At 39.4% G+C, this 18,055-nt stretch overlaps 1 protein-coding gene and 1 long non-coding RNA gene across 4 annotated transcripts in view; one reads left to right on the top strand and one right to left on the bottom strand.

Moving 5' to 3' along the window:
- The window catches only part of LOC109026438 (uncharacterized), a 39,953-nt gene extending 38,220 nt beyond the window's left edge, over window positions 1-1,733 (top strand). For both annotated transcript variants that reach the window (XR_008678907.2, XR_008678906.2), the window contains one exon: window positions 807-1,733. This is a non-coding gene — a long non-coding RNA (uncharacterized lncRNA). The remainder of the gene's footprint in view (window positions 1-806) is intronic.
- NEIL3 (nei like DNA glycosylase 3) overlaps window positions 1-18,055 on the bottom strand; it is a 54,917-nt gene that overhangs the window by 18,323 nt on the left and 18,539 nt on the right. For both annotated transcript variants that reach the window (XM_004040663.5, XM_063705650.1), the window contains exons 3-6: window positions 8,595-8,729; window positions 8,097-8,310; window positions 4,601-4,675; window positions 2,831-2,997 (exon numbers count right to left, since the gene is read on the bottom strand). In XM_004040663.5, coding sequence (XP_004040711.1) covers window positions 2,831-2,997; window positions 4,601-4,675; window positions 8,097-8,310; window positions 8,595-8,729 — 591 coding nt within the window. The remainder of the gene's footprint in view (window positions 1-2,830; window positions 2,998-4,600; window positions 4,676-8,096; window positions 8,311-8,594; window positions 8,730-18,055) is intronic.

The following is an 18,055-nucleotide window of genomic DNA, read 5'->3' as shown; positions in this document are numbered from 1 at the left end:
GTGATATGATCAGTAGAAACTGGAAAATTGGGGGAGGACTTCATGAGTTCAGTAAGCTTTCAGCGACAGAAGAAACAGGAGGATTTAGATAATTGGTAGTGGCCTTTTCAGACTTCTTCAGCTTAACTTGAAATGACTTTACATTAAAATGAGAAAATTTAATCAACATAAAAAAGGATCAAATACTCATCCAGAAAATAAATGGGATGTACTTATTCATAGAAAAATCTAAGAACAGGGCAAATCATCTTGGTTTTCAAGCTTTTTAAAATATGTAAACATTTATTTCACAGTGTATAGTTGGTTTTCCAAACAGAGTCTTAAGCTGACTGCCAGTGTAGAAAACAGAATCAGGCCGGGAGGGAAGAGGGATTACAAGGCCCAGAACATTTTCAGTACAGCTTTCCCAAACTCATAGGTCTCTTTTGGGGAACTGTGGGGTCTTTGAAATCTAGTTTCAAAAAAACCTTTGACATTGACAACTATTTATGTGATAAATAACATATTTATAATTTTTTAATCTCAAAAGATATCAATTCATAGAAAACCAATACATAACATTAATCATTTATTTAGTAGACAAATATATATTGAAGATCTTCTATCTGCCAGCTACTGTGTTCAACGCAGTATCTAGTTACTTGGTCAAATAAATGTATACCTATATTATAAAAAAGTTCCTGTTCATAAAAAACTATGAAAGTTCTTGTTTATAAAAAAAATTATGAATGTTCATAAAAAATTTAAAAACCATAAGTGTGGATTATATATATATATATATATAAAATTATCTAAATGTATTTCAGATGTCTATGATAGTAACGGGGGTGAAGCAGCTGAGTGGAAGAAGATATAGAGTGCTGTAGAGAAAAGTATTGGAGAACAAGAAGAGTGATGCAGAAAATGAAACGCAGGGACACAAAGAAAAAGCACGCAGTTCTGGACATATTTATGAAGACTTAAGCTGGGACTTCCTCTGCACACCAGCTCCCTCCCCTGCCCCCAGCTCTACAGACATGACGGCCCTTCCCACCTCCCGGGTTTCCCACAGTCGAGTGGTGCCCTGAGTCTCTTCCTATGTCCAATCCTATGGTTTTGTTTCCTTTGCTTTTTCTTTCCTGCCCACTTTGTAGTTATAGGTATTTGCTGAAGCTCAGACCTTGGCTCATTTCCTTTTTCTTTCTTACTGAACTGAGAAGTTGGAATGCTTCAATCAACAGCACTATGCCGACAGCCTCTCTCATCCTGGATCGCAGCCCCTAAGACATGTCTTCCTGGATATTCCAGGGTTCTTTCACATATCTAACACATACTGCATCTTCACTGCTGCATCCCAATTTTCCCACACCCACAATGTGAAAATTTTTATTATTTGGTCCTGAAACCTTTTGCATCATCCTACCTATCAAATCTGCCACAGTCCTTGTTGACTTTTAAAAAGTTTTACTAGAGTACCATGTCCAGTGTCTTGACCCCAGGCTGGTAACCATCACTTGCCCGTTACTCTGCACCAGCTTCTTTACATGCATTTTCAGTCTCTTCGTTTTCCATGTTAACTATGCTACAATCAACTAAAAGTCCTTAACGCGCTAATTTAGGAAAGACCTTAACCATCCTCCAAACTACTAATGACTCCCACCATTTGATCCCACTATCCCTGTAAAACTAGCTTTTATTATTCCACAACGTGGAGCCTCTGTTGGGGTTGGCCAGTATTCTCATCATTCCTCCACCATGCCATGTTTATTAATGAGTCAAGGTTTGTGGCCATGCTCCTTTTTTCCAATTAAATACTGTTTGCTTTATTGTTTAATCAAAATTCTATTTTTTAAGGTAAATTTCAAATGATACTTTTTTTAAGTCTAGTCAAGTACAGTAGGGAGAAGGGGGGAAAGAGTGGAACAAGGAGCTACATTCAAATGACGCTTTCCTTGAGATCTTCCCAACCTTCCTGCACATAGAAACCTCTAATATCCCTGAACCCATGCAGCATTTTTTGTGCTTCATGTCATACTGGTACTACTGGCTTATAATCACATATACTGCTATGCAGCTGCTTTATACTACATAATCTTATAATCACATATACTGCTATGCAGCTGCTTTCTACTGCATAATCTTTCTCTTAGATTTCCCCAAAAGGTCCTATGGCCTGTTACCAAGGTAACTGTACATTGGGGAAAAGAAAATAATCAGACTTTTTAAGGATTATTGGACACTGGCTCTGAACTGACACTAATTTCAGAAGACAAAAATATCACTGTGATCCACCACCAGTCTGGTCAGGTGATCAATGGAGTTTTAGCCCAAATACTTCTCACAGTAAGTCCTCAAACCTATCCTGTGGTTATTTCTCCAGTTCTGGAATGTATCATTGGAAGAGACATACTCAGCAACTGGCAGAACTACTACACGTGAGTTTAGTAAGTGGTCTATTATTTCACCAACAAGACATACAATCTGTAAAAAGATCTTGCTCGTGTTTTATATTATTTCTAAGTGAAGCAGAGACTTTTGAAGGTAGTTGCATTTTTTCCAATTATTGACATCTCCTGGTACTCACTTTACAAACTAGGTTAAAGGTAAAGGCTAGATATTATTCCCTGAGCCAGAGATTTTCTACCTAAATTCAGAACTGGTCCATAAATCATCTTTGGCTCCCTCGGGTTCTTTGGTGACATTATTTACTATTTCCTTTCAAGGACTAAAATACTTTTGAGTCACGTTTTCTTCTGAATAGCCTGACAGTTATTCAGTTATATTCTCTGATTATTAGCCTTTTAGTTAGATGGTTAGGGCAAATGGTATCCCTTTAAATTAAATATCTTACCATATGTCAACATGTTGAGGATTTTCTTTTTGACAGTGTGGACAGAAATATGTCATTCTGTTATTGTCCCCAAAGCGGCACACAGTTATTCTGCAGTGGCACTGACCACAATTAGGACGCTTGTAAACCTTATAGTGTTTAGAGAGAGCAAGTCCCGCTTTACGGCACTAAAAAAAAAAAAAACCAAAAAATCCTGTTATCCACAAAACAGTGCTGCCAAGGAGCCAAAGACACATTCTCGAAAGTCACCTCTGAAAATCATCTGTTAAAAATTTACATATGTTTGTACATATGTCAATATAATCTTTTCTTTCATCAGAGAAAAAGGTATTGACAAGATTTGGTAATATTTGTCAAATAAAATTTGTGTGAAATAAGTCATTATTTAATGACATTAGTATTCAAAATTGCTCTTTGCATAGCTTTATCCTCTTATCTAAATGACATGTAAAAGTTCTATATTTAAAAATGTCTTTTACACTTTTAGGTTTTTTTTAATTAACCATAATTATATAGTTAAAAGAAAAAGGCTAGATTAGCTTGAAATCTGATTATTTTTAGAAGACTGAAACTGCTCACTCAGTTTCAACAACCAAAAAACTTAATTCTAGGGGACAAAATTTAATAAGAGCATTTTCTTTGTTGACCTGAAAAAGGATTTTTTTCTTTTTTAACCTTAGAGATTCATTAATAAAAAAAGAAAGAAAGAAAATAAACATTCCTCAGAGAATATATTCCATTTTGGTATAAATTCTACTTCAAAAGATATTTTGATATATTTGGTCAGTTTTATTCCACTCACAAATATTTAAGGCTCCTACAAAGAAAATATCTTGAGTTTCCATCAGCACTGTGAAAATTTAAAAGCCCAGAAATATGGCTCACCATGTATGAGCTGAAAATTACACAATTTATATTAATTTAAGGAAAGTATTGAAAGACCCAATTTAATCTGGGTGGAAATGGGCAGTTTTCTATGGTCATCTTTTTCTGGAGGAAGAAGTAAGCAAATGCAATTTAAAAATAGCCGTAGTTACTCAAGACAGATCTGCAGAGCAAGAGGTTCATTCACATTTTAGGCCAATCAATAAAGAATACTACAATACCTGCCTTTCTGAACATAGTAAAAATGAAAATTTTGGATACAGAAAATGGACTGTGAAGAAAGAAAAGACATATTTGCATTACTTTGTTTAAAAGATGTGTTTATTGAATTCTATATATGCATATAGTATATAACTTTCCACATTTACAAGTCAGCAAGTCCTTCCTTCTCAAAACTGTGGTAGACAGAGAAACATTATTATCCCATTTTACAGATGAAGAAACTAAACTTAAATAAAGTTATCCAAATAATCTAAACCACACAGATAGTAGTAAGTGGCAAAGCTTGATTGAACCAAGGTCTATAGTCAGTGGCAAAGCCTGATGGAACTAAGGTTATCTGAAAGTGTTACTGTAGGTCAGCCTCTCTAGACTTTCTATATTTTATGTATCCAAAAATAGGAAAAGAGTCTGTGAAATGCCAACATGGCTGCTCCTAACTTGGTATAAAGAGAATTGAATATGATTATAGTTAGACGAGTTTGAACTGACCTATGACCTAGAATTTCAAGATGTTAATTACACCCACATAATGTCACTCTCCCTTAATGTACCTCCATGCTCTTTCCACTGATGGCTATATACAGCTTTCACATTTTTTGGTGCACTCCAAAAGGAAACCACTGACATTTTACATTTTACACAGTTGAAAAATTTTGCTCTTACCCTGTAAAAGAGAATGCTGAAATCACGTATCATTTTCACAAGGTGATGGATCTGTTCATCTGTTAATTGACAAACCTTAAAGTGGAAAAAACAGCAGAGCCTAGTTTCATGACTTGCTCATTACTGTAAGAAATAATACGCCTTGCCAATTCTGTGAAAGAGAACTGTAAATAGATTTTGAATACAGCTGACCTTTGAACAACATGGGTTTGAACTGGGAGGGTCCACTTATACGCAGATTTTTTTCTGCCTCTGCCATCCCTGAGACAGCAAGACCAACCCCTCCTCTTCCTCCTCAATCTATTCAATGTAATGATGATGAGGAGGAATATCTTTATGATGACCGACTTCCACTTAATGAGTAGTAAATATAATCCTTATGATATTCTTCTGTTTTTTTAGAGACAGGGTCTCACTCTATTGCCCGGGCTGGAGTGCAGCGGCATCATCATAGCTCACTGCAGCTTCAAACTCCTGGGCTCAGCCACCCTTCCGCCTCAGCCTCCCAAGTAGCTGGGATTACAGGCGCAGACCATCACACCTGGCTCTTACCATATTCTTAATAACAATTTCTTTTCTCAAGCTTACTTTATTGTAATAATACATATGTAACACATAAAACATACAGAATATGTGTGAACTATGTTATCAGTAAGGCTTCTGATCAACAGTAGGCTATTAGTAGTTACGTTTTTGAAGAGTCAAAAATTGTATATAGATTTTCAATGGGGGGGGTTAGCACCCCAATTCCTGTGTTGTTCAAGAGTCAATCGTATATGAATATCTTCTAGAGCTCTATTTTTTACGGATCTATTTAGTACCATTAACAGCAGTTTTATTTTGAACTGATAATATTACTGACAAAATACGATTCCTATTTATACGTTTTAATTGTAAATTCAAGCATTTATTGAATATTTATTCTGTATTAGACATCTTCAAAGTCTCAGCATTGTCTATCAGACACCTTGAGAAGTCTTGCTGGACTCAAAAAAAAAAAAATTACCAAGAACAATATAAAACAGAAAGAAGGGAAGGGAAAATAGGCACAGGAGCAGATGACCACCAAGGTCACTATCGAGCTTTAGAAAAGATACACATTTCTATACATGCATTAATATCAAAGTACTTATTAACACATGGAAGAGCTCAGACACAGACCTTACTGAAGAATTTTTTTCTGACACAGCCTAACATAAATCTCAGTGTTACCCTTGCAGAATTATTATTTGGCACATGTGCTGTCAATGGTAATCCCAAAAGAAACCGTCTGATGCCTCATGCTTGTTGCCTGTGTGTGAATATCTATATGTACAGCTGACCCTTCAATGACACAGGTTTGAACTGAGCAGGTCCACGTACATGTAGATTTTTTTCAATCAAACGTGAATGAAAAATATAGTATTTGTGAGATGTGAAGTCTGCATGTGTGTAGGGCTGACTTTTTGTGTAGCAGTGTCCCTAGGGCCAACTGCAGGACTTCAGTATGTATGGATTTGGTATAGGCAGGAGTACTGCAACTGATCCCCTGTGTATACTGAGGGAAGCTGCATATAAACAGACACATACACATACAAAGAAGATCACTTATCAGTGACTATAGAAGCGAAAATCTAATCAACATAGTCATCCTGAAAGTATTATACATATTCCTCAGTTGTTCACTTAAACTTTAAAACTTACATACATCCAAAACATTTATTACTTTCCAAATCTTACATACTATATTAAGTCACATCTTGAAAAGTTAAACTGTGCTTTTTCAGTAATTGTGCACGTGCTTTTAAGAAGCTAATAGCTAAATTTCAGAAATTTGTGTGTGTGTGTGTGTGTGTGTGTGTGACAGAGTCTCGCTCTGTTGCCAGACTGCAGTACAGTGGCGTGATCTCTGCTCACTGCAACCTCCGCCTCCAGGGCTTAAGCGATTGTCCTGCCTCAGCCTCTCCAGTAGCTGGGACTACAGGCGTGTGCCACCACGCCCACCTCATTTTTCTGTTTTTAGTAGAGACAGGGTTTCACCATGTTGGCCAGGATGGTCTCACCTCTTGACCTCGTGATCTGCCCGCGTCAGCCTCCCAAAGTGCTGGGATTACAGGCATGAACCACCGTGCCTGGCCAATGTCATTAATTTTTAAACCCCCAGGCATTATGGGTAAATGATCTTTTCCTAGATGGATGGATGGCTGGATGCAGAGATAAAAAGTAAATTCTCAGTGCATCACAGATAACAACAATACCCCGGGTTCTCTTTTTTTCAAAAACAACTTTCGTAGAGGTCTAAGTGATTTTTAAAAAGCTTACTCTTGTTAAAGTTCTGTTTCATTATTTCCATACTGAACTCACTTGTTCCAAGTATCAAAAAGCAGAATCTAATCTAGACCTATCATTAACTGGCTTCTTTTAAAGCTTCATTCCTACTGATTTGGGTATTACTAAAACTATCTAGTAAGTATCTACACAAAGTAAAAAAATAACCTGGGTTTATGTAAAAGATAATTTAGTTAATAGAGTCAATTATGTAAAAAATAATTCAGCTAAAAGAGCTAAAAATTAATTTAGTTAGTAGCAACAGGTCTTGATAAAAGCCCTAATGTAGAGGTCTTCCCTAGAAACTAAAATGTATGTATTCTACCTGGGTTAGGGTTCTCACCTCTCTTACCCACATTGCTATATTCATCACCATTCCCTTTTCTACAATTTTAACCTCTGCCCTTTAACCACTTTTTTTTTTTGCAACATATAAATAAGTTCAAGTCTCTGCAGTTGTAGAACAAGAAAAAAATAAAATAACAAACTCATGTCTTGCCCTGGAATCCCCTCTAGCAGGCCAATATTTTCCCTTCACTCCGGCCTATGTGAACAAGGGCTCTACATTTTGCTTTCATTTCCTCACTGATCACTTATTCCTTGGTCCCTGCTGCCTGCCTTTCATTGCTATCCTTCCACAACAGCAGCTTCTAATGTCACCAACAGCTGTAATCAGGAATACACAAGCGTGTGCAGAACATGTACTTAATATGCCAGAGAGAGAAAATAAGTTGTGAGTTAGTTCATTCACATATTCCACAAATATTAATATCTAATGCCTACCATACACCAGAGGTCACGTTCTAGATGTTGGGATACTTCAGTGAACAAAAGCCTTGTTTCCTTTTGAGACTGTGTTCTAGCAGAAGGAGACAGCTTTTAAACAATCGTATAATAAGTAAATATGCTGTGTTTGAAAGGGATACCTGGTATGGAGAGAACAAAAAGCAGGGCAAGTTAAGGAAGACTGATAGAGTGAAATGTGGAGTGGGAGGGTGTGCACAAGGCAACTCTAAGTGCTGTGGTCGGAGCCGGCTGCACCGAGAAATTGACCTGGATAGAAATGGGAAGCGGGACACCTGAAGTCTGATGAGACTGTGTTACTGAAATGCAGAGTTAAGGCTTCCACGTTGGTTCCTTCACAGTACTGAAAAATCAACAGATAATTAAAAAAATACTTAAAACTTACTTTAACAGCTGGGTGGAGACCACTGTCAAAGAGAGCTTCATTTTTGATGATGTTCCCTACTCCAGGCAATACATTCTGATCCATTAGCACATCACCTAGCATCCGGCCTTTCTGTTTTTTAACTTCACTCTCTGCTCTCAAGAAACTAAATTCAGGTGAACATACATCTAATTCTTTCATCATTCTTATTCTCTGTTGGCTTTCCATTGAGTTTCTATAGAAAGGAATATAAAACACATTAATCATAAGTCTGGTTATAATTTCACAAAGTGTCTTTTAAAATGAGCTTTGCTATAAGCACTTTATGTTAATCAGGGTATAAGAGTTACATATGCAAACAACAAAGACCTTACAAATTATATTATCTGAAGGCTTCTTTAAAATGAGGTTTCATCAATTACAAACTGTTTATTTATTTGTTTCTTTAGTTACACGTGTGACATCCCAAACCAAGCTCTGCAGTATTGCAGCGTAAGTACTTTTATTTAATTTTTTTACCTGAGTTCTACTGATGAGTCAAAGAAACAAATCAAATCTTTGGTGAGCTGCACTTCCAAAACAGGAGAAGCTCCATTTTTATATTTATACTCAAGTGGATTAATCATGATGAAGCCTTTCATTCCAAAATGAATCCTGAAACAAAATCAAACCCATTTTTGAGTGGCAGAAAGTATATCATTTATCAAGCTTTTTTCCTGTACTATCTTTTTTTTGGATTATAAGCAAACAAATGTTAGGATAGACACATTTAAAGGGCAGAAACCAGTGGTAAGATTATTATATATTTTTGTCTCATGACTTTGTATCCTTATAAAGATAGAAGACATGACAATCAGTTTTTCAACTCAAAAGTAAAATAACTTCTCAAAGAAATAATATGGTACCAACAATAAGCCCAAGAAAATACACCCCTGCTCCTCTTGTCAGATGAAATATCTTTTATTCACGGAACAGTCTAGCATCTCTTGGCATTTTCTCAGATTCAAAGGCTTGGGATGAGATAAGGCTAAGTTTAAGTTGCCTATAGTTTGTGTTTTCATAAATTCTACAAAGCCACTAATATTCAAATTCCTTATTTCTAACCACAATGGATTGGAAATAATTACCTACTGCAAAATAATATCTATGGTTTAAGACGCTCTTTTCCCCCCTTGTTTTGCACTAGGCAATGAAACAATTTTTTTATTTTTGCAAAATCTTACATATCAAAAAAAGAGAGAACAAGTCAAAATGCTATTGTCCTCAATTCTTTTCGTTTTCTTTTACCTCTATATGTATTGGGAAGAGGAGATTTATAAATATTTACGGTTAACTTGAAAGCCACAAGGCAGTGATGAAAAATTCGTAACCTTTCAGATTTTATAGGATTGATTAGCATGTCCAGTTTTTAAAAAAAGTAGTTCTGTAAGACCTCTGATGATGAAGATCAAAAATGATTCTCAAGATGAAATACTGTGATCCACCTTTCAAATCCTTCTCCTCATAGCTTTGTTGAGTTCATAAATATGGCTCTTTTGGCAGCGAATGCTACTGCTCTGTGCTTCTAATTGCGGAGCACCATGTTATAGTATTGTACAAGGTTAACCAGTCTAACTTTAAAAATGTGGGTTTTAAACTCAGTGTGCCCTACTATCAATCATAAATGCATTTTACATGCCCCATAGTTCTTGACAGGAAAAATGTGTGCCTGTAAGTACTCCATAATTTAACTTACGGAAGTTCAACACCAGTGAAAGGTGTACAACTGTCATGCCCAGAAGCCATCATATCTAAAATCTTTTCAGCTGCATGGCTCATAAAGTGGATTCTAAATCACTTTCTATAATGAAACCACATCCACATAAAAAATCTCAAAGGTTAAGACCCAATTTAAATGCAGGAGTAGCCCCAGCAAGAACCTTAGATCAAATAAGTATGGCTCTGTCTTATAAATCAATTCATTTTTAGGAAAAAAGTGCATAAAATGTTTTTTAAAATTTTTATTTATTTTGTTTTATTAAATAGTTAGATATTATAATTGAGCCCCAATAAACCAACACATCTCGTGGGTTTATTACTAAGTACCTTTGATCTTAAACTATAAAAAATGTATCAGTATCATGAAAATATTTGAGGCACAGTAAACACCTATACTGCGACAACAATTGATACTGATTTTTTTTTTTTTTTAAACCAGGACATAGGCCCATATTACATAAAGAAAAGACATTTTTAGGGTTTCATTTGCTTTTCAGGATTCCTCATAATTAATTAGTTTAGGAAACTTTTATCAGATCCTTATTTCTATCTCAAGCTCCTTCTACCAACCCAAACGGTTACCCGAGACAATTCACTCTGCATAATAGAAGTCTACCTGCCAACCACAGTTGCCTGGTCCAAGGGTGGGCATCAGGCTTAACCTGAACAGGTCTCCGTCGTTTTCTCAGATCCTGTGCCTTTGATACAGTTGATTCAGAAATGGACACCTGTCCCAAGCTAGATCCATCAGTATCCAAGCTGGATTCGTCAATTTTTCTGATGAATTTAAAGACGTAGGACCCAAGGAGATCCTGTTAGCATTAAGAGATCTCATATGAGAGCTGTCTATGGGAATGATTCCCAATGTGAGCACCAGCAAAGCAAAGGAAGATCTCCCTGCAAAGAGGAAGACTATAGAAGATTTCGGTGAGGAGCAGAGTGAAGAAATGAAGAGGAATCCTAACAGCTTTTAGTCTTTGCTTGCTTTAGTTCTCCTTGAAGCCTGCCTGTATTCTCTTCAGGTTTTGTAAGATACTTCATATGCTTTTTTAAATTTTAAAGAAGTTTTTGGTGCCAAAGTCAACAAAAGATAATAATTATTGAACTTGCTTGAGTTGGGCTTCTGTCACTTGCAACCAAGTTCTAATATGAAAATGTGCCCAAACTAAAAATTCAATTAATAGTAAGAAAATTCCTCTCATTAGAAATATCTTCCTGGCAGTGGCGTGATCTCGGCCCGCTACAACCACCTCCCAGCCGCCTGCCTTGGCCTCCCAAAGTGCCGAGATTGCAGCCTCTGCTCGGCTGCCGCCCCGTCTGGGAAGTGAGGAGCGTCTCCGCCTGGCCGCCCATCGTCCGGGATGTGAGGAGCCCCTCTGCCTGGCTGCCCAGTCTGGAAAGTGAGGAGCCTCTCTGCCCGGCCGCCATCCCATCTAGGAAACAAGGAGCGCCTCTTCCCGGCCGCCATCACATCTGGGAAGTGAGGAGCGGCTCTGCCCCGCCGCCCATCATCTGAGATGTGGGGAGCACCTCTGCCCTGCCGCCCCGTCCAGGATGTGAGGAGCGTCTCTGCCCGGCCGCCCCGTCTGAGAAGTGAGGAGACCCTCTGCCTGGCAACCGCCCTGAGAAGTGAGGAGCCCCTCCGCCCGGCAGCCGCCCCGCCCGAGAAGTGAGGAGCCCCTCCGCCCGGCAGCCACCCCGTCTGGGAAGTGAGGAGCATCTCCGCCCGGCAGCCACCTCGTCCGGGAGGGAGGTGGGGGGGTCAGCCCCCCGCCCGGCCAGCCGCCCCGTCCGGGAGGGAGGTGGGGGGGCCAGCCCACCGCCCGGCCGGCCGCCCCGTCCGGGAGGGAGGTGGGGGGGCCAGCCCCCCGCCCGGCAAGCCGCCCCGTCCGGCCAGCCGCCCCGTCCGGGAGGGAGGTGGGGGGGTTAGCCCACCGCCCAGCCTGCCGCCCTGTCCAGGAGGGAGGTGGGGGTTCGGACCCCCGCCTGGCCGGCCACCCGGTCCGAGAGGTGAGGGGCGCCTCTGCCCGGCCGCCCCTACTGGGAAGTGAGGAGCCCCTCTGATCGGCCAGCCGCTCCGTCCGGGAGGGAGGTGGGGGGGTCAGCCCCCCGCCCGGCCAGCCACCCCGTCCGGAAGGGAGGTGGGGGGGTCAACCCCCCACCCCGCCAGCCGCCCCGTCCGGGAGGGAGGTGGGGGGGTCAGCCCCCCGCCCGGCCAGCCGCCCTGTCCGGGAGGGAGGTGGGGGGGGGTCAGCCCCCCGCCCGGCCAGCCGCCCCGTCCGGGAGGGAGGTGGGGGGGTCAGCCCCCCGCCCGGCCAGCCGCCCCGACCGGGAGATGAGGGGCGCCTCTGCCCGGCCGCCCCTACTGGGAAGTGAGGAGCCCCTCAGCCCGGCCAGCCGCCCCGTCCGGGAGGGAGGTGGGGGGGTCAGCCCACCGCCCAGCCTGCCGCCCTGTCTGGGAGGGAGGTGGGGGTTCGGCCCCCCGCCTGGCCAGCCGCCCCATCCAGGAGGTGAGGGGCGCCTCTGCCCGGCCGCCCCTACTGGGAAGTGAGGAGCCCCTCTGCCCGGCCAGCCGCCCCGTCCAGGAGGGAGGTGGGGGTGGTCAGCCCCCTGCCCGGCCAGCCGCCCCGTCCGGGAGGTGAGGGGCACCTCTGCCCGGCCGCCCCTACTGGGAAGTGAGGAGCCCCTCTGCCCGGCCACCACCCCGTCTTGGAGGTGTACCCAACAGCTCATTGAGAACGGGTCATGATGACAATGGCGGTTTTGTGGAATGGAAAGGGGGGAAAGGTGGGGAAAAGATTGAGAAATTGGATGGTTGCCGTGTCTGTGTGGAAAGAGGTAGACAGGGGAGACTTTTCATTTTGTTCTGTACTAAGAAAAAATTCTTCTGCCTTGGGATCCTGTTGATCTGTGACCCTACCCCCAACCCTGTGCTCTCTGAAACATGTGCTGTATCCACTCAGGGTTGAATGGATTAAGGGCGGTGCAAGATGTGCTTTGTTAAACAGATGCTTGAAGGCAGCATGCTCGTTAAGAGCCATCACCACTCCCTAATCTCAAGTACCCAGGGACACAAACACTGCGGAAGGCCGCAGGGTCCTCTGCCTAGGAAAACCAGAGAACTTTGTTCACTTGCTTATCTGCCGACCTTCCCTCCACTATTGTCCCGTAACCCTGCCAAATCCCCCTCTGCGAGAAACACCCAAGAATGATCAATAAAAAAAAAAAAAAAAAAAAAAAAAAAAAAAAAAAAGAAATATCTTCCTAAAGAAACTAGTAAATAAGCCCTGATCCTGTTTTAAGAATCAGCCGTATTCTCCAAGCTATCACTGTCAGAATAATCTGAACATCCTTAAGCAAGTACAAATAGCATAAACAAAGCAGTACTGTCACAGTTTCACATTAATAACAACTACATTTTGCAAATAAGGCAACTGCCTATAAAAATTTTCAAGTGGTCAGAAGCGTCCTAAGGGTAATAAAGAGTGGAAAATGTAGAACATAATAGTTGTAAAACCTATGCTGGGAATTTAAAAAAAAAAGAATGTAAAAAGATATGGTTTTAACAACGCTAAAAAAAAAAATAGGAGTTCTGCTACTACTTAGGATGCAGAAGGCTGAAAGTGAACATAGCTACCACTCCAACAAGGAGAAAAAAAATCACATTATCTACAAAATCATACATTTTCTTAAGCCCATCAGAGACATGAGATTGCAACGCAACCAGGTAAGCTAAATTCCAAAATGTGACAAGCCCCGCCATGGAAAGTAAAGTCAGAATACACAAATTGTTTCACCTGTGGCAGAGCACAAGAGGAAGAGAAGGCTACTATAAAAATGGGAAAGCAGAAAACTGCAAAATTTTCAACAAACTTTTACATACTGAATGTGGGCTGGTGTGACAGTTTAGAATCCCTGGAGCCCCAGACACAAGGAGAATACACACTCGTGGGCCCATGTGAAAGATGTGAGTGACAGCAAGAGACCTGAAAGAGCTGCTCTTGGTGGCATGACACCTGTCTTCATCAAACTCTGTCTGCTTCTTGAACACTTCTTTGAGATGAAGTCCAAGTCTTAAGAAGTCTTTAAGCTGCTGGGGCCAAGGGAGAGGTAGAAACAAAGGTCATATCTGTCCTTGAGGGAGGAACAGGAAACTTCCTCTGCCCAAACAATATGTCTTATACTGAATAACAACCATAAGCAGTCTGCCACAGGACAGCAGCGGAAACCCTTCGCCACCCAGCCCAGGCAAAGGTACCCTGGCCTGTTGAAGGTGAGGTAGAAGCAAAAGCCATCTGTCCCTAGAGTTGAAACAGAAAATCGGCTTTGGCACAAAATACTGTGATGATACAAAGAGAAATCTGCTTCCACCAGAAAAGAGGTAGGAAGCTCTCTGACCCAAGTACACCCACAGGTGCAAGGCAGAGTTTGGCTGCCATAGGAGGGCAAGGGACAGTAACCCTAAGAAAACTGTGACCTTGGGTTCTACATACACAAAGGCCTGCCCAAGTTCCAGGCTAATCCAGAAGTAAATATCCCCACTATCCCCATCATAAGCCTCCCACTGAGTCACAAGCGACAGCAGTCTACATGGTGGAGAGGTAAGAACATGGAGAGACTTTCTCTGTGACATGAATATGCAAGATGTGCTGAAAGCTGAGAGTCAAGCAGCAACACAGAGAAACCATCCACTGCCAAACCAGACCACACACAAGGCATAAAGTAGCAGTAGCAGCTGGACTTTTGAAGTTGTTGGTGCACTGAAGCCAACCCAAACAAAGCAAAACTCAAACGAAGGTCAACTACTTTACTAGACTCACTCAATCCCTGACACTAATGACTGACAGAAGAGGCATGACTGTTTCTGAGCTTAAATATTATTTAGCTCTTATTTGTCTATACATGGTGTCTGGGATTTAGCTTTTTGTCTTCTATAGACAATGTCTAGGATTCAAAAAAATGATAAGACACATATATACACACAAAGATTAAAAAAGTATCAAGAGATAAATATATCAAGAGATAAAGCAGTCAACAGAGCCAGACCCAAAGATGCACCAGATGTCATATCTATGAGACAGGTGATTTAAAAGTAATGTTAAATTAATTTTAAACTTAAAATATTGATTCTTAATCAAATTTTATATTATATATTAGTTATTAATATGTTAATGATTTAACATATGTAAGGATCTAGTATAAAGGCACATGAACAGGTGTGATATTTCAGCAGAGAAACCAAAATACATGAGAGCAGGGAGAAGACATTTCTTCAATGAGCAGACCAGCAGACTGCACAGAGCAGAGGAAAGAATAAGTGAACCTGAATATAGATTAATAGAGATTATCCAAACCTAAGAAAGAGAAAAAAGGATGAAAAAGATAAAACAGAGCATATTCCTTAAATATGCCTGGGGTTTTCTTTCTTGAGAAGTTTTAAACTATCAACTCAACTTATTTAAAACATAGAAAATAACTCATATTTTTACTTTTCTAGAGTATGTTTTGATAATTTGTGTCTTTCAAGGAATCTGTCCATTTATTTTAGTTGTTGAATTCATGGACATAAATTTGTTAGGTAATATATAGTGTCGTATTTCTATTCAAATAACAACTTGAGGATCTGCAGTAATGTTCCCTTTGTCATTCCTCATAGTGTTTATATGTGAGCTGTATTGTCCAATATGGCAGCCACTACCCACATGTGGCAAGTGAGCACTGGAAATGTTATTAGTTCAAATTAATGTGTACTCTAATTATAAAATACACAGTAGATTTTGAAGACTTAGTATAAAAAAGTTACATAGCTTATCAATAATTGTTTATATTGTTTATATGTTGAAATATTTTGTATAGGTTAATAAAATACATTATTAAAATTGATTTCTTTTTGCTTTGGTTAATGCAGCTATTGGAAGATTTTAAATTATATATATGTCTCCCATGTTTATATTGGACTGCATTGAGCTAAAAGTTTATCATTTTTATTACATTTTTCAAAGAACCAATTTTTGGTGTTATTCATTTTTATTATGCTTTTCAAAGGACCAATTATTTGCTTCATTGATTTTTTTTCTCTATTGCTTTCATTTTTAAATTCCATTGATTTCTGTTCTTATCTTCATTATTTCCATCCTTCTGTCTGTTCTGGGTTTAATTAGCTCTTATTCTTCTAGTTTTTTATATGGAAGCTTAAATCTTAGAGAATTTTATTCATTTATAAAAAATATTTAATGCCAGAACATTCCCTCAAGCATTGCTTTAGCTGTCTCCTACAAATTTTGATCTGGCGTTTTCATTTTCATTCAATTCAAAATATGTTCTAACTTCCTTTGTGATTTATTTGACAGGTGAGTTTAGAAGCACATTGATTTCCAAATACTTAAAATTTTTCAGCTGGGCGCAGTGGCTCACGCCTGTAATCCCAGCACTTTGGGAGGCCAAGGCAGGTGGATGACCTGAGGTCAGGAGTTTGAGACCAGCCTGGCCAACGTGGTGAAACGCCGTCTCCACTAAAAATATAAAAATTAGCCAGGCATGGTAGCAGGCGTCTGTAATCCCAGCTACTCAAGAAGCTGAGGCAGGAGAATCACTTGAACCCAGGAGGTAGAGGCTGCAATGAGCAGAGATCCCTCCACTGTACTCCAGTCTGGATGACAGAGCAAGACTCCATTTGAAAAAGAAAAAAAAAAGATTTTTCTAGGTATCTCAATAATTTCTAGTTTAATTCTGTTGTAGTCAGAGAGTATTCTTCCATGATATCAATACTTTTAAATTTGTTAAGACTCATTTTGCTGTCCATAATCTGGTCAATCTTGCTAAGTGTTCCACGTGCACTTGAAAAGCATGTGTTGTTGGGTGGAATGTTCTCTACTTGTCAATTAGGTCAAGGTGGTTGATAGTGTTGCTCAGGTCTTTTATCCTTGGTGATTTTTGCCCACTTGTTCTATCAGTTACTGACCAGAGAGTGTTGAATTATTCAACAATATTAGTTTCTCTTTGCCCTTTCCATTCTAGCAGTTCTTGCTTTACATCTTTTGAATTTCTATTAGGATTACTACATTTTCTTGATGAATTAACCCCTTAATCTTTGTTTAATGTCCTTCTTTACCCTCAGTAATATTCCTTGATCTGAAATCTACTTTGATTTTATTCTAGCTACTCCAGCTTTCTTTTGATAAGTGTTTCCATAGTATTTCTGTTTCCATCCTTTTATTTTAACCTGCATCATTATATTTTAAGTGGTTTTCTTATAGGCACATTATAGTTGGGTCTTGTGTTTTTATTCAATTAATTTCTGCCAAATAATTGGGATGGTTAGATTATTTATATTTAATGTGATTATTTTTATGCTTTGATTTAAATATACTGTATTACTATTGTTTTCTATTTGTTCCATCTGTTCTTTGTTCATCTTTTAATGCATTCTTTTGGATTGAGCATTTTTAAAACTTCTATTTTATCTCCATAGCAGCTTATTACTTTTACCACTTTTTGAATTTTTTTTAGTAGTTGCTCTAGGTTTTATAATACACATCTTACACTGTGATACAAGTTATCTCAGTGATATATTCAAACGATATGCAAATCTTCAAATGATATGCAAAACGTATATCACTGAGATACAAGTTATCTCAGTGATATCTTCAAATGATATGCGTATCTTCAAATGATATGCAAAACGTATATTGCAACAACATTAGTGTACCATCATTTTCCTATCTCATTTGTACTATTGTTGCAATGCATTTTACTCTGACATATGTTATAAAGTCCACAATAAATTGTTATTATGCTTGCTTTAGATATAGAACATAATAGAAAAACATCTTTTATATTTACTTCCAAGTTTCCCATTCCCAGTTTTTTCTTTCTGTAGTTCAGATTTCTGTCTGTTATTATATCCCTTATGCTGGACAGACTTTAACTTTTCTTGCACTGCAGGTCTCCTGCTACTACATTCTCTTAGCTTCTTTTTTTTGAAAAAGTCTTTATTATACCTTCATTTTTAATAGATATATTAGATGGGTTTAGAATTCTGAGTTGAGAGGTTTTTCTTTCAGCAAACGTTGCTCTGTTGTCTTCTGTCTTACATAATTTCTGTAAATGTATTTCTTAGCTTTGTTCCTTTGTATTAATATGTAATGTTTCTTTTTCTCTGCTTCCAGCACTTTCTCTTCATCTTTGGTTTTTAGCACATTGGCTAGGTACGTGTGAGGGAC

This window comes from Gorilla gorilla, chromosome 3 (assembly GCF_029281585.2).
Source record: "Gorilla gorilla gorilla isolate KB3781 chromosome 3, NHGRI_mGorGor1-v2.1_pri, whole genome shotgun sequence".
In the NCBI taxonomy this organism is placed as follows: Eukaryota; Metazoa; Chordata; class Mammalia; order Primates; family Hominidae; genus Gorilla; species Gorilla gorilla.
The sequence above is the reverse complement of the archived record's forward strand: the minus strand, read 5'-3'. Positions and strand labels throughout refer to the sequence as shown.